Consider the following 15,225-nt stretch of genomic DNA (forward strand, 5'->3'; position numbering starts at 1 on the left):
TCAGAACCTGTGCACTCTGTCTCCCACCTCGTCATCAGCATTAAAGGAATTCTCCTGCCCAAGCTGAAGCATGAGTTTTCTGTGCTGTTATTAACTGGACACTCCTTAAGTTGAACTGTAATCTCTTTGTGGAGAGACCATGTTTCTTTTCTTTTCGTACCCTCCTTCCTTGTTGCTTTGCCCATCATAGTTATTAAAAAATATTCACTCAGTGGGCCCTTACTATGTCCAAGACACACTGCTAGATGCTAGGGGGAGGGTAAAAAGATGAATAAGAGATGGTCTCTGTGCCCAAGGAGCAGAGTCACGGGGAATTGAGAGGACTTCCTCATCCGGGCCAACTGGCCACTCCCATCACCCTGTGGTGTTCAGATGGGCTGTGCTCCAGCCACTGCACAGACTCACTACCTCACAAGCAAGACATTCTGAGTTTGTAACAGCTCTAGTTGTTAATCAAGCTAAAATCTTCCTCTCCTATAGCTTTCATACAGTAGTACCACTAGTTTTGCCTAGAATGACAGAAAATACATTTAATCCCTTTACCACATGCCAGCTCTTCCATACTTAAAGCTTGTCTTCATGTCTACAGACAGTTTCACCATATGTCTCCAGCCAATCCTGGAGAATCCTACAGAATTCTCATTTCCCCATTAAATGAAGCCCCAGAGCCAAGCACGGGCTCCAGACAGGCCCAAGCAGTAGCCACTGTGGGGCTCCGCGCCTGCTCCCTATTCTGGGGCCTTGCCTACCCTCCTGTGAAGGCTGCTGTGCTCACTTCTTTGGCAGCTGCTTCACCGTCTGTTGACTCATCTTAAGCTTTCAGTGAACTGAAGCCCTAAGGCCTTTCTCCAGGACCAAATCTGCCCATCTTATACTAGTGCTGTGGGCTTTTCAAAGCGAAGAGCAGAACTTTCGATTTTTTTCTATTTAATTTGTCTTATTTCACATAAACCATCTTTCTATCCTGGATTCTATCATCAAGGTATTAGCTGTCCCCTATTAGCTGTGTCATCAGAAAGTTCTGCCTCGTTACAATGATTGAACCAGACAGGACCAAGGATAGTGCCCCACTCACCTTGGAAATGGCACTGATGGAAAATAAACGGTTTTGAGAATTCTGTTTGAGAACAACCCACCTGATTATATTGTGATCTAATCTACTTTCTATCATGTCTGCATAGCTATAATAAGAGATTTTATCAAATACCATTTGAGAGCCAGGTGCACCGAACTGCAGCTGGCCCCGGTCCAGGACAATAGCTTTGCATTGATGCCTAAAGAAAGACATAGGTTGGTCTCGCTTGATTCAGTTTTATTGACCTTTCTATTAGCTTCCTTTCCTGAGACTCACCTTGTCCACTGTATTAAAGATTGGTTCTTTAGGACCTACTCATTTCAGAGCAAAAGGAACCTTGGAGATGATTCAAGATCTCATTCCCAATTTTGCTGATGAGAAACCAATACCCAGAGTGCTTAACTGGCATTCCTGAAGTCACAGCATTACTAGAGCAAGAACAAGGCATAGCAACATCAAGTCATAATGTCTTTCTCTAAGCACATTCATACACGTGTGCAAATGGACACACACACATACACACACACACATGCATACATACACACATACTTATAGATCTCCCTTCAGGTCTCTTAATTGTCCACCAAGAAAAACTGTGGCATTATCATTTAGGGGTTCAGCTGGGACCCCATAACTGATGACTTTCTCCTCCTGCTTCACAGAACAGAAGATAAGGCCTAGAACCCCTCAAAGGGACTTGTTCTTCAGCAGGGAAGCTGTGGACTTCCCCCAACCTGGGTTTACCTTGGGAATCCTCACTCTACCAGGAGACCACTGTCTTTGAACTTCTTTTGAGCCTGTGTGTGCCTAGGCATGGGATTGCCCCTTGAGTGGGCATATAAGCTAGGCTATCTCTTCTAAGTAGTGAGTGGAGGTGGGATTTCCCCAGAGAACAATAGGCCACTTGCCTAATGCTGTGTGGGGCAGTTTAGGCTTCCTCCATATGGTGAGAGGAGCAGAGCCCTGGACACACTGCTTAAGGGCCTGGCATTGCAAGGGTGTGACCCTACCATGTGGAGGCTGGTTGCATTGGAGACTGGGCTGCGGGGAAGGGCAGATTACTTAGCTCTTTTTGAGAGAACTCGTGGCAAAAAAGATGCAGTTGCAGCAAAGGTGGGCCCAGATGGGGAGATCCCTGGTACCCTGGACAGCTCCCAAAGGCAGGGCCCCTTCACCACCCTTCCCACCCCCCTAGAGGCCCTGGGTACCTGTTTATTCTTTAGGTCAAGGGAGAGTTCGTAATCGGAGGCAGCAGGGGCGTGGGAGCAGAGTGCTGTCGCCAGGGCAGGCTGCTGCCGGCCAGGGGAGGCCCCGCGGTGGGGGCCAGCCCTTGGGGAGGCACCCCCCGCCCCTGGCCTCTCCTCCTCCTCCTGCAGCTCCTGGGCTTGAGCCTTCGGGGCATGGGCACTGGGTCTGCCGGCTGCCACCATGGAGTCCTCCATGCCCCCACTGGCCTGGGCACAGGAGCCGTCACTGTGAACAAAAGGCAACGGTGCTCGGTTGGCGGAGAGTGGGACAGGGTGCATGTGGGTGCAGGGGTGGGGGGAGAACCTGGGGAGTCTGGCAGCAATGGGCCTTTCTAGAGGTGAGGGCTGGTGGAGATGTCTCCTGCAGTCCCCTCTGGGGAGGGGCTCTCTTGGCATGGAATAGCCCCAGGCAAGGAGGAGGACCTAAACTTGAGGAGGGAATCCCACATCGAGGAAAGAAGCAGCTATGGCCAGAGCTCATGAACCTCTACTTAGGAGCAGTAGTGCAGCGTGGCAAAGAGTAGATTGTCTGGGTTAAAATGTGGGCTCTGCCTCTTAGTAGCCAGTGGGTCTCTGAGCAGATTACTTAACCTCACTGTACCTATTTCCCCATCTATAAAATGGGCATAATAATAGTATCTACCTCATAGGAATGTTGGAAGGCTTAAGTTAGTTAAAATTCTTAAAACAGTGCTTGGTTCATGGCAATTGTTGTGTAAGTGTTAGCTATCATAGTTATCAGATACTTGGCTTAGCTAGTGAGGAGAAGGCTGGCTCACACTAGACCAACTCCCTCTTTTTTCCAAAACGAGTCTGGGGAAGGAGTCATGTTTACAGGCCTGGCTGGGGCAAAAGCCCCTCCAAGGCAGGTGGGTGCCAGCTTTTCTGGGCTGTATCTATGAAGAGGAGGGTTCTTGCCCTGCTGGGTTTGGGAAGCATCTGTTCTCTGGGCCCTCCTCTTCTCCCGTGAAGCTACCATACAGGTTGAGCTGTAGCTGCTGCCTGCCTGCCCACTATAAGAAGACACCTGCTAGCTGGACAGCCACACCCCAGCCTGCCCTGGAGTGTTAATGCAGTTAGGTTTCTCCCTTCCCCAGTCAGCCTCCAAGTTCTTCACTTCCCTCAAGGCCCAGTGCTAAGTCACCTCCTGCCTGAAGCCTTCCCAGGTGACTCCAGCTTTCACTGTCCTATCTGCTGGAATACTAGGAGCTGTGCTTAGAGAGTCAGTGTCTATTTCACAGAGGAGAAGTATCATGGCTCACAGTATGGGCTCAAATCCAAGCTCTTCCACTGTGTGGCTTTGGTCAAGTTGCTTTTTCTTATCTGTGTAGTGGAGATACTAGTACCTAGCTTACTGAGTTTTGGGGGGGTGAGTGTAAAGGAGTCAGTATATGAAAGGTGTTTAGCACAGTTCCTGGCAGAGTAAGTTTTAAAAAAACGTCAACTCCTGTTTTCCCCATCTGTCCCCTCCCAGAGGCCGGGACCTATATTCCACCTGGTTCTCTTCCCGCACTTAGTTCTGGGCAAAGGATGAGTGCTCAATAAATATTTGCTGATTATAGAGTTAAAGAGAATCCAAGGACCAGAGGATGACCTCTGGAGTGGACAGTGACAGAAGGCCAGGACTGAATGGGACCCTCAGGTCATCTAGTTCACTCTTCCAGTCTCCCTTTTTCACAGATGAGGAGCAGGGGCCCAGGAGGTGGCATGAGCCTAATTAGAGAGCTAGGCAACATCAGGACTTGCTTATTTCCTCCATGGCTTTGCCTCCATCTAAAATGCCCCAACTCGTACCAGAGAGGAGACCTCTTCCTGTTGCCTCCACCCAATGTTGGAGACTCCTGGTGCTAAGAATAACTAGGGGCAGAGTGAAGAAGCCTCTCTTCACTAAACCTCCATCTGTCCTCTCAGCATCCCCCAGATAAAGGAGAGCTCATTGACTTTCCCTGGAACCAGGAACCTCAAACTCCCTAAGGTACCCTTCTTTGCTACTGTGCATTCCTTTGCTCTGTCAATTCTTGTGTGGCCACCAATGAAGCTACACAGTTGGATGAGCTCTAGATATCTGATACGATTTTCTTTTTAATTAGTATCACCAGGAGGTTCTTTTAAAGCTCTGACTTCAACTCTTGCTTAAAGTATATGCCCGTTCTTCCTTTGGGGCACATGGAAACAGCCCTTTCCCTCTGTGAGCACAGCCTGCCTCCAGATTCTGGAGGGCAACATCCAGTCTCCTCCATCTCCTCTACCAACATCCATCTCCCCCATGTCTGTCCTTGGAACTGACAGCCAAGGTCTCTCCACCCCAAAAGGTTTCAACGCTTTAGAGACTGGTGGCTATGCAGGGCTACAGATATCTTTAAAACTAGCCCTTTGTTTTGTCTGATTGCTAGAGTGTGCTTGGCAAGAGGTTCTGCGGAGTTGATGCCACTCAATAGCAGGCCTCAACCAGCAACACTAGAGGCTGGTAGATAAATATACCAGCTTCCTCCTCCCTTGGGCTAAACAACTCTGAGGTGCATTCCATGCCATCTCCCCAAAGTGCCCAGTGCAATGGAGCTCTGGTTGGCCAAAGCAATGATCTAATCATTGAATGAATTTGTTTCCTTCTTTTCTGTGTCTCATTCCCAACTGTCCTATTGACACATTATAAAGTTACCTTGCCCCAAATAAACGACTTATGTTAAAACAAAACAAAATTTTGAAATAGCCTTCTGTGTGGGCCACCCCTCTGGATATAGACAAGGGCTCTGAGGCCTTCTCACCTGAACTCATTCACAGGGACTAGGAGTTAGGCTGCCCCCACTGCCATCTCCAGCACATACACATGTGCACAGATGCATGTGTGTGTGCATGTGTGCACTCATGTCTGTGTGTACATACACACAAACTCGTGTACACACAATGTTTCTAAATAGCTATGAGGCTTTGAGTAATTCATGTCCTCCTCCTGGGTCAGTTTCTTCACCAGTCACATGAGGGCAGTTTACTCCTCTCTCAGGACCTTCCAGCTCAGACATTTTGGGAGCTTGGGTTGCAGTGCTGAGACCTGTCCAGCCAGGCCCACCAATTCTAAAGTTCCAGGCTTTCTACTGGTAGAACCAACTCCCACCTATGTGCACAGGGACCTAAGAGGCTGTGTTCCTCACAGGTATATGACTAAGAGTGTAGAAAGAGGACCCTGTCCTTGCCCTCCTTCCTTAAACTTCTCCACAGACTTGTGTGGTAGAAGGTGACTATGGAAGCCCAGGACTGCTGTCATCAGTGTGTATGGCAAAGTTTAAGGTTATATAATGGAAGGCAAAGAACATTGGCTTTGATTTCAGGAAGACCTGGGGTAGAACCCTGGTCTGCTACCTACTACATGACCTTGAGCAAGTTATCTAACCTCCTCATCTACAAAATGGGCATCCTAATATCTCTTTTGCAAGATTTCTGTGAGAAATAAATATAGTTTGCAAGGCACCTAGTACAGTGCCTGGCACACAGTAGTCCTTGTTAAGCGGTGATGGCAGTGGTAGTTGTATTCTGAGCTGGAACCCTCCAGCATGGAATCTCAAAAGAATCCCAGAAAAATAGCATGAGAATTCCTAAGTGGAAAGGGTTCTCAACATTTAGTCTACCTGTCAACCTTCATGAAACAGAAACAACAGAATTTGTGTGTGTTTTTTTATCACACCTCCTGGCCTTTCCCAGCCCTCCAGACTAACTCCCAGGGTGTTCAGGGAGAAGACTGAAGATGGGCTGGCTTCCTTGAGGCTTCCTCCCACCTCTGTTCTCCATCCATGGGAGCAACAACATAGTGAAGGGCCTTGCTCTGGAATGTCACCAAGTCATGGGACCCATAGAAACCCCATGGCCTCTGAGGAATCTGTCTGTATTCACCACCTACAGGTCATCCCTTTAACTGTAGCCACCACAGTGTGGGCATCCCTAGGGGGGCATTTGTCCAGTGCCTATTGTGTGGATTTGTGCTTTGGTCACTTTATCAAAGAGCAGTGGAGGCCTGAGTGTTCAGCACCTCTATTTAAAGACTGAGCATCAGTAGAATGTTCCCAGCCTCTATTTCCCTCTCTTCACTCCACCTATAAAAATAGTCCAAGGAAAGAGGTTTTAATCTTCATCTTAGGCTGTCATAGCTGGAAGGACTATCCTTCAATCCATAGTCTCTTATGGAATTGGCAGCCCATTGTTCCAGCTCCTGGAACATCATTCCTCCCAAGACCCAGTCTGTGTATCCATTAAGCTTCCAGAGTTTGCTGGGCTGATCTCACATCATGAAGCTGCCACCTCAGTGGATCAGATTCCAGGCAGCCTGGCACTTGGACAATTATCATTTGGAATTTACTCTGTGACCTGCATAGCTTCTTGCAGCCCCTCCCTTGAGCTGCTGGAGGGGGATCCTGGTGATCATAGCTGTCTTGGGCTCCATGTCCATCTCCAGAAACAGAATCTTTGAATGGCAGCCCACTAGCCCGGGGACACTTAAGGTCACTGCTGACATATGGGCGATGCTAGTCACAAGAGTCTTCCCTGGGTTAAGGCACCCATTTGAGAAGGGGAAAGTAGAATGTGAGTGGCACCAAAGTGAGAGGTTCTTAGAAGGCTTTGGTTGTGCCCACATGATATTAGGCTGATACATATACAGGAGTCCAGGCCATCCATGGAGGTTATTCTATGCATGAGAACATCGGATCTGAGTATGGGAAATGAAAGTCTTTGAGAAATTGAGAAAACAAGAGTTGCTGAACCGGAGGAGGGCCACTCATGTGGAAAGCCAGCTCGTGTTCAGAAGGATGCTGGGTGCCTGCTGAGCACGCTAGTCCTGGCGCATATGCGACTGCCCTGGGACTCCGATGACCACTCCAGCCTATCTATCATGTCTGCTACCATAGTTGACTTCCTACAATGCAGATGCTTTGATATCAATTCTCTGTTCAAAACCCATCTGAGACTTTCCAGTGCAGTACTGCTGGGATAAAGTCCACCTGTGCGGCACTCAAGAGCATTCATGATCTTATCACAACCTCCCTTTCCAGACTTATCTCCACTGAGTGACTAACCACTCTGTCCACACTGAAACACTCCCCAAATCTGCCAAGCCCTCTCAGACCACCATGCCCCTCACATGACTTCCTTCTGCTTGAAATGCCTTCTCATCTTCATGCCCTTACCCTACCACCTACTCCTTTCTTTGACTTTGACTCATTCATTGCCCCCAGAAAGAATCCATCCACCCTCTAGTGTGTTCTAATAATTCTAGACATTTGCCTCTATTCCAGCAACAACCACTTCACACTCTAATTTTTCAATGAAGTGCCTGTCTTTCTCCTCTACTAGACTGTGCCATACACATCTTTTTCTCACAGGTGCTTATCACAGTGAGCTGGCTGATGAAGCATGCTTAATAAATGTCAAATGAAAGGATGGATGGTTATGTGGGTGGATGAATATCATTTAATCTGTACTACTTTCCCAAGGGCAGAGCTACTGGGTTAGCAGATGCACCACCCAGACCCTCCTTCAAAGAATGACTTCCTTACTCAGCTACAAAAAAAAAGAATGAAATCTAAAGAACAAAATAGGTTGGGGGGCAGGAGGGAGGGGGGTAAGAGATCAACCAAAGGACTTGTATGCATGCATATAAGCATAACCAATGGACATAAGACACTGAAGGGTAGGGGCGGCCAGGGGATTGTTAAGGGCGGGGGGAAAAAAGGACACATATGTAATTCCCTTTGTAATACTTTTAGCAATAAAAAAAAATGAAAAAAATAAAATGAAATAAAATTAAAAAAGAACAAAATAAATGAACAAATAGAAATGACTTCCTGTTCGGCTTTGGGAGTGCTGCTGGAGCCTGCCTTCAGTAGTCAGCCCCATCTGCTACTTCAGGACTGTCTCAGCTGCAGAGAGCTACTTGGCCCAAAGTCACGTCCAGGGCTGTCTGCCTTTAATGACTAATTGAGGTGGTGATATAAAGGCTCAGCCATTTCAACCCAACGTGAAGTTGATAGGTTGTTCTTGTTCCAGAGCTCGCGGAGGATTGGCCACGTCTTCTGTTGCACCTCCGTTGCATTTGCGTTCTCCCTTTGCCCCACACTGTGTTCCTCCCCGCCCTTCCATGGGTGTTGATCCCGAGTGCATCCCCTAGTAATCATTCGGCACCCTGAGCTCAGAGTCGGCTTCCTGAAGAACCCAGTCAGTGACGGATGCCCAGCTTTTCATTTCCTTCCTTTTCCTCAACACCAGGATTACCCTGGTCTCTCTACCCCCAGATCTGTGAACATTTTTGGGTTCACATACCTTTGATAAGTACTCTGGGCTCTCTTCCCAGAAAAGTGCACATTATTTCATGCATGCCAAATTTTGCCTCCACGATCAGAGGCCTTACAGACTCCATGGACCCAGGCTAAAAACACTATTCTGAAGAGATGATCATGGATGATCTTCCATATGCTGAGGACAGTGCCAAGGGCTGCAGGCAGCTCTGCCCATACAAAGAAAATGTTAGTACCACACACCACAGAGCTTTCAGACACAGGTCACTGCTGTCCTCAACCCTGAGAGAATCCTCGTTCACAAGTAAGAAAACTTGAGTGGCAGGAGACCCCTAGCTTTGCAACTTACTAACTGGGTGACCTTGTGCAAGATACCTTCCTTTTCAGCTCTGCAGTTCTCTCATTTGCAACATGAGGATGTAAATATCTCTCTTCCAAAAGAGTGATGAAGGGAAATGACTTCCTAGATTGTCATGTGGGCCACCAGGGGAAATGGAGCCTTTCCGTAAGAGGAATGAGGGAGAAGGAAGGCATCTGCCAGGAAGCTGAGTGCCTGCGAGGAGCTGGAGGGGCCAGAACTAAAGGGCTGTGTGAGGGCGAGGAGAGGGTCTGGACCAGGGGTGGGCAAACTTTTTGACTCGAGGGCCACAATGGGTTCTTAAACTGGACCGGAGGGCCGGAACAAAAGCATGGATGGAGTGTTTGTGTGAACTAATATAAATTCAAAGTAAGCATCATTACATAAAAGGGTACGGTCTTTTTTTTTTTAGTTTTACTCATTTCAAACAGGCCGGATCCTGCCCATGGGCCGTAGTTTGCCCACGGCTGGTCTGGGCTCTGCTTGGAGAGAAAGTGTCAGGGGCGGGGGTGCCCAGCCTCAGGCTTCCATACCAGAGGCTGGCTTGGGTGGTGGTGGCCCTGGGCACAAAGGTGGAAAAAGGAATGAGGAGGAGTATAGGCCAAGCTCTGAGGCTTGTTGGTACTGACGGTGGTGGGCAGGCTGTGGGCTGCTTTCCCATGGGCGCAGTGGCTAGAACAGTAATTACTAGAGACTTGCTACAGTGTTTTGAAGGCCACAGGCCTCCTCAGGCTGGAAGATTCCCCCACACTAGATTATCCCAGACTCGGCCAGCTCTTCTTAAAGCTCTCCCGGGACGAAGAAACGAGGCATTTTCCAGACAAAAAGCTAGTAACATGCCTCACATCTCGAGATTTCTCTCCCTTGTCCGAATCAATAAAGTGATCAGAATAAGGGAACAAGGGAAGCTAGGTACCCTTCGAGGTTCAGGTGGTACTGGGGAGAGTTGAGGTGAACCGAGGGCCAGTGTTAAAAACAAATTCACTCTGGGCTGCTTCAAAGCACAGGCTGGAAATGCTGCTCAAGGTGGTGGAGGGAGCACTGGGAGTCGGGGTCCAGTCACCTCCGTTCCGCAGCATTCGCATAACCTTAGGTACTGTCTTCTCTCTGGACCTCCTTCCTCACCATGAAATGGGCAGTTCGAGCAAGTTGCTGTGACATCTGGAAGGAAGGAGGGCCAGCCTCTTCCTCCTCCCCTTCCTCTGCGCTGGCCCAGGGCCCACACACACCTTCCCTGTTACGCCCACCAGTCAGCCCTCCACATCCAAGGACACAGCACCAGCCTCCCCCTGCCTCCCTACGTCATTTAATCCACACCAGCACCTCCTCCAGCCCTGGCTCCGTGACCTCCATTATTTGAGCTGAAAGCCAGGTCTCAGAATAGAAACCCCTGGAGGAGGGCAGCTGTGGCTTTCTGGGCTCATCCACTTGCAGACGCTGCCCTGACTTCATCGGTTTTGACAGAAGAGCCTCCCTCCCACCTCCCAAGGGCCCTGAGAGAGTAAGTTATTCTCTCTCCTGTCGGCTCCTTGGAGACTCCCGCCTTTGGTCTCACGGTTGTTCCAGAAGGCGCTGGCCAGTCTGGTTTGTCTATAGGGCTTTCTGTCAAAGGGATCTTAGCACTTCCCTGAGCTTGTGCCTGCCCCACACCCAGGCCCACAATACCAAGGGGCTCACTCCCGATGGGCAGCCTGTGCCCAGACATCCAATGTGGAAGCACCCCTGCTTAGCTCACTCCACAGTGGAACATTAGCCCCTGGGCATGTCAGAACCTGGCACGCCCCAGAGAGGCCTTATCTAGAAGCTTCCTCAGGACAGCGCCCTCACAGGCTCCCCAGCTGGTCACGCTGACTAATGCCATCTTATTGCCCCCGGAATCCTCACATTTTTGAGTGCTTTATTTTCTCACAAATAGGCATGGACTGATAGCAAAATCAAGCTCTAAGGACATCCTCCCTGTTCCCTGCCTCCTACACACACACACACACACACACACACATACACACAAACAACAGTTTCAGAAATACGTGCTTCTCTCACCCGGGCAGACAGGCTCAGTGTGCACCCGAGTGTACCTGGTGCACTTTTATGTGTGCTATGTGATTACCCCTAAGATGGGATATTTCCTCCTCCCAACGTTCTCATCTCACCAACCTTGAGATGAAGCTCCAGAACGGCCCCCCTTCAAACTCTCCTGGGACACATGACCTAAGTCAGCAACAACTGGTACAGGCAGCACCTAATACAGCGGTTCTCAACCTGTGGGTCACAACCCCTTTGGGGGTCGAATGACCCTTTCACAGGGGTCGCCTAAAATCATCGGAAAACACATATATAATTACATATTGTTTTTGTGATTAATCACTATGCTTTAATTATGTTCAATTTGTAACAATGAAAATATATCCTGCATATCAGATATTTACATTACGATTCATAACAGTAGCAAAATTACAGTTATGAAGTAGCAACGAAAATAATTTTATGGTTGGGGGTCACCACAACACGAGGAACTGTATTAAAGGGTCGCGGCATTAGGAAGGTTGAGAACCACTGACCTAATAGTTACAGCCCAGTGAACTCTGGTTTTCATTTCATTTTTTCTTTTACTATGAACTAGTCTATAATGTGAATATGAAGAACATACATGAAGTATAAAGGAAAATATACACCTGCACCCAGCTCAAGAAATCACCCATCAGAAGTCTTAATGCCCGTGCGTTCCTCCTCCCTCCTCAGAGGGATCCCTGTCCTGCATCCATGTTCATCATTTCCCAGCTTTCTCCTCGGGGCAGAGTCCCTTCTGTCTCTGTGTAAGCATGGTGGCTGCTTGGCAGGAGCACACGTGTGCACAGTGTGCTGGGTGGGAGGCTCAGGAGCACGCCTGGTCTTGCAGACCCTAAGGGGGTCAGGAAGCCCCTCCTTGTGGTGGCAGGACTGCAGAGATGGCCCGGGTATGACTGCAGCTGGGTGTGCCCATTACTTCAGCAAGGAAGACTTTCAGGAAAGAAAATGGACTTGTCCCTTAAGGACCCACCCCCCTACTGTCCCTTTGTGGCCTGGGTGTGTAATGATCTCCAAATGGACTATGGTGACTGTCGGGAGCCACACGGGTGAGGCTGGGAGAGGTGTGCTAAAGAGAGACATCAGCTGTTTAGCATCTGGGAGCTGGGTCCAGGGTGTGAGAGCCTCAGGGGTCCCTGCAAGGAGGGAGCACATGAAGCTTCAGGCAGTGTTGGCCAACTCATGATCAGGGGCAGTACTATGGCAGCTCCAAGTGTGGGCTCGGGGCTGGGCTGCCTGGGTCTGAATGCTGGCTCTCCCTTTCACCTACTGTGTGGCCTTGGGCATGTTGCTTAACCTCCTTGTGCCTTATTTTCCTTTCTATGAAAGAATTAGGTAGTGATATATATCAAGCACTCAGTAAGCCCTATATAAGTAGTAACTATCTTTTTTCTTTTTAGGATTTCCAACATGCTATTTTGCTAAATATGAGAAATTGTTAAAAGTGCTCTTTAATTTTCCTATCTATATATATAAAAGCCTAATAGGTTAATCATCCCTCCAACCGGTGGACTGTTCGACCAGTCACTATGATGTGCACTGACCACCAGGGGGCAGATGCTCCAACTGGTAGGTTAGCTTGCTGCTGGAGTCCAGCTCATCAGGACTGGGCGAGACAGGCTGGACATGCCCTGGAGCTCTTCCACAGTCCCTCCCCTGCCTCAATTGATTGTGCACCAGTGGGGTCCCTCAGCCTGGCCTGTGCCCTCTCACAATCCGGGACCCCTGGGGGGATGTCGGAGAGCCAGTTTTAGCCTGATCCCCATAGGTCAGGCTGAGGGACCCCACTGGTGCACAAATCCATGCACCAGGCCTCTAGTAATGTTATATATATTATAAAAGAATATGAAAAGTAGGAAGGATGTAATTTCAGAATAAAAAACAGTCCTTTAACTTGAACTATCATTTTTTTATGTTCTTGGTGTTTTGTGATAGAATTCTTTAAATGGAGAAGTACTGGACTTTTCTCTATTGTGTAATTACTGAAGCTCTGAGCTAGAGATGATGCCAAGAGGAGCTCACCAGAAGGCAGTAAGGGCTGAGAGGCAGCAGAGTGTAACGAGATGAGACTGAGAACCAGACAGACCCACTGTGGTTAAAATCTGGCCACTCCCTATCGGTGTGGCTTTGGGCTAGTTCCTTAACTTCTCTGAGCCTATTTCCTCATGTGTGAAGGTAAGATGCTTGCCACATGATTTTGCTGGGAGAGTTAGCAAAATAATGTCCATTAAGCCTCTGGTACCAATTTGATGCTCAGTAAAGGTAGGTTTCCTACCCTAATCTGGGCCAGTTGTGCTTCCCCACCTCCTGGCTCATGGGCAATTGCTCCCTGGAGAACAAAGACCTGGTCTTGTCCTTCTTGAATCTGTCATAGAACCCTGTGATGCTGACCTACACAAACCATGTGTGCATACAGCCCAACCCAGAGGCAGGGCATGAGACCTAAAGTCCCTTCATTTCACCCTCCTCCTCGTGCAACCCAGATCAGCCCTACCTCACCCCAGAGTAGATGTTTCTTTGGTCCTGAGCCATTTCCAGGGAAGGATGTCCTTCCAGCTCCTCACAGGCTCAATTTCACTATGTGCCAGGGGAACGGGTCTCTGATGGCCCATCCACTATGTTTATAGATATGCTCACTGTCATTGCTTGCCAGTCTTCTTCCGAGTCTTAAATGGCCCAATCTGAGAGGTGGCCACTGATTTGCATGAGCTATCATTTAAAAAATAGCCGAGACCGGTTTGGCTCAGTGGATGGAGCGTCGGCCTGCGGACTGAGGGGTCCCGGGTTCGATTCCGGTCAGGGGCATGTGCCTGGGTTGCGGGCATGTCCCCGGTGGGGGATGTGCGGGAGGCAGCTGGTCGATGTTTCTCTTTCATCGATGTTTCTAACTCTCTATCTCTCTCCCTTCCTCTCTGTAAAAAATCAATAAAATATATTTAAAAAATAAATAAATAAAAAAAAAATAAAAATAAAAAAGGGGGAATTTTCCGGAAGCCGGTCCATCCTTGCTGCTTGACACAGTCGCTGCAGGAAAGAAACATCTGCACAGCATATGTTTCAAGGGACCTGGCGTATATAGCATACTGTTCTTAATATGTTTGCTCCCCTTAGCGCTGTGTGTTTTAACCAAGGTCACCTCTCCGAGAAAGGTTGTTTCCCCAGGTAGGGATTTTTCCCTGAAGTTAGGGAGGGGATAAAACTCCTTAACTAAGTGCCAGGTGGGTAGTTAATCACTTTAACTACAAACAATCACGCTTAAACTACATAATCTTTACTCCCTGGAATGGAGATAAGAAATGCCCTAACCTTTGCAATAGAAATTGACAGGATTAAAATCAACTGGTATAAATACGGATGTAACAAGACAATAAACACCAGAACTTCACTGGAGATCCAGACCAGAACTTGGCTGGAGATCCTGGCTAGAGATCCTGGCTAGGCTGCTGATCAACTGAACGCTGTCTCTGTGTCATTCCTTCTTCGCCGACTCCATCCACACCTTTGGGGACCCCTGGACCTGCTGGGGTTGGACCCCAGCACTTATGGTGGTCAGGTGTGTACTTGCCAAAACAGGACACAGAGATAGAAATGGCAGAATTACCTGTAGCATAGGGTATAGCTCTGGACATTCATTAAGTTCTTATGTAGCAAGATTCCTATCTGTTTCCCTTATCAGGGAAACACCTTCCTTATCTTCACCTTTCCTACTCGAAGTCCTTCCTAATGTCTAGCTTCCATCTTCCTTGCTGCAGTAGAAACTACTCACAGTACAAGAATGGCCCTACTATTTCCCACATGTTTGTGGATTTCAAAAGTGTTTAGGAGAAAGGGACACTGCAGGACCCACTGGCTTTGGGAAGAAGCCCCAGAAATCCCAGCTTGGGGAGCCCTCCACAGGCAGGGCAGGCGTCAGGGCCAGGCCATAAACCTCTCCCTGAGGGGTTAAACAGTTTCCTTCTCTTAGGAGAACACAGTCAAACTGGCAAGAAGATTTTCCTGATAAAAGTGCCTATGCTCTTAATCTCATCCCAGCCTGCACTGTGGCGGCCTGGTGCAGGGAGAAATCATTTCCTCTCCTGCCCTGACATCTAGAAAAGCTCTTTTCCCAGCCGTGGCCCTGCTTGATTGGCATTCATCTGGGCCATTAGCTTCTCTGGTCTCTCCCCCCAATTAGTCCCTCAGTTCTGAGAGCCTCTTTCT

The 15,225-nt window shown here is 48.6% G+C and overlaps 1 protein-coding gene across 1 annotated transcript in view; it reads right to left on the bottom strand.

The window, feature by feature from the left end:
- Positions 1 to 15,225, bottom strand: part of IQSEC3 (IQ motif and Sec7 domain ArfGEF 3) — a 107,199-nt gene that overhangs the window by 49,019 nt on the left and 42,955 nt on the right. The window contains exon 3 of the mRNA XM_081083663.1: positions 2,284 to 2,548. Coding sequence (XP_080939789.1) covers positions 2,284 to 2,548 — 265 coding nt within the window. The remainder of the gene's footprint in view (positions 1 to 2,283; positions 2,549 to 15,225) is intronic.

Source organism: Myotis nattereri (assembly GCF_964212035.1).
Source record: "Myotis nattereri genome assembly, chromosome: 2".
NCBI classification, from domain to species: Eukaryota; Metazoa; Chordata; class Mammalia; order Chiroptera; family Vespertilionidae; genus Myotis; species Myotis nattereri.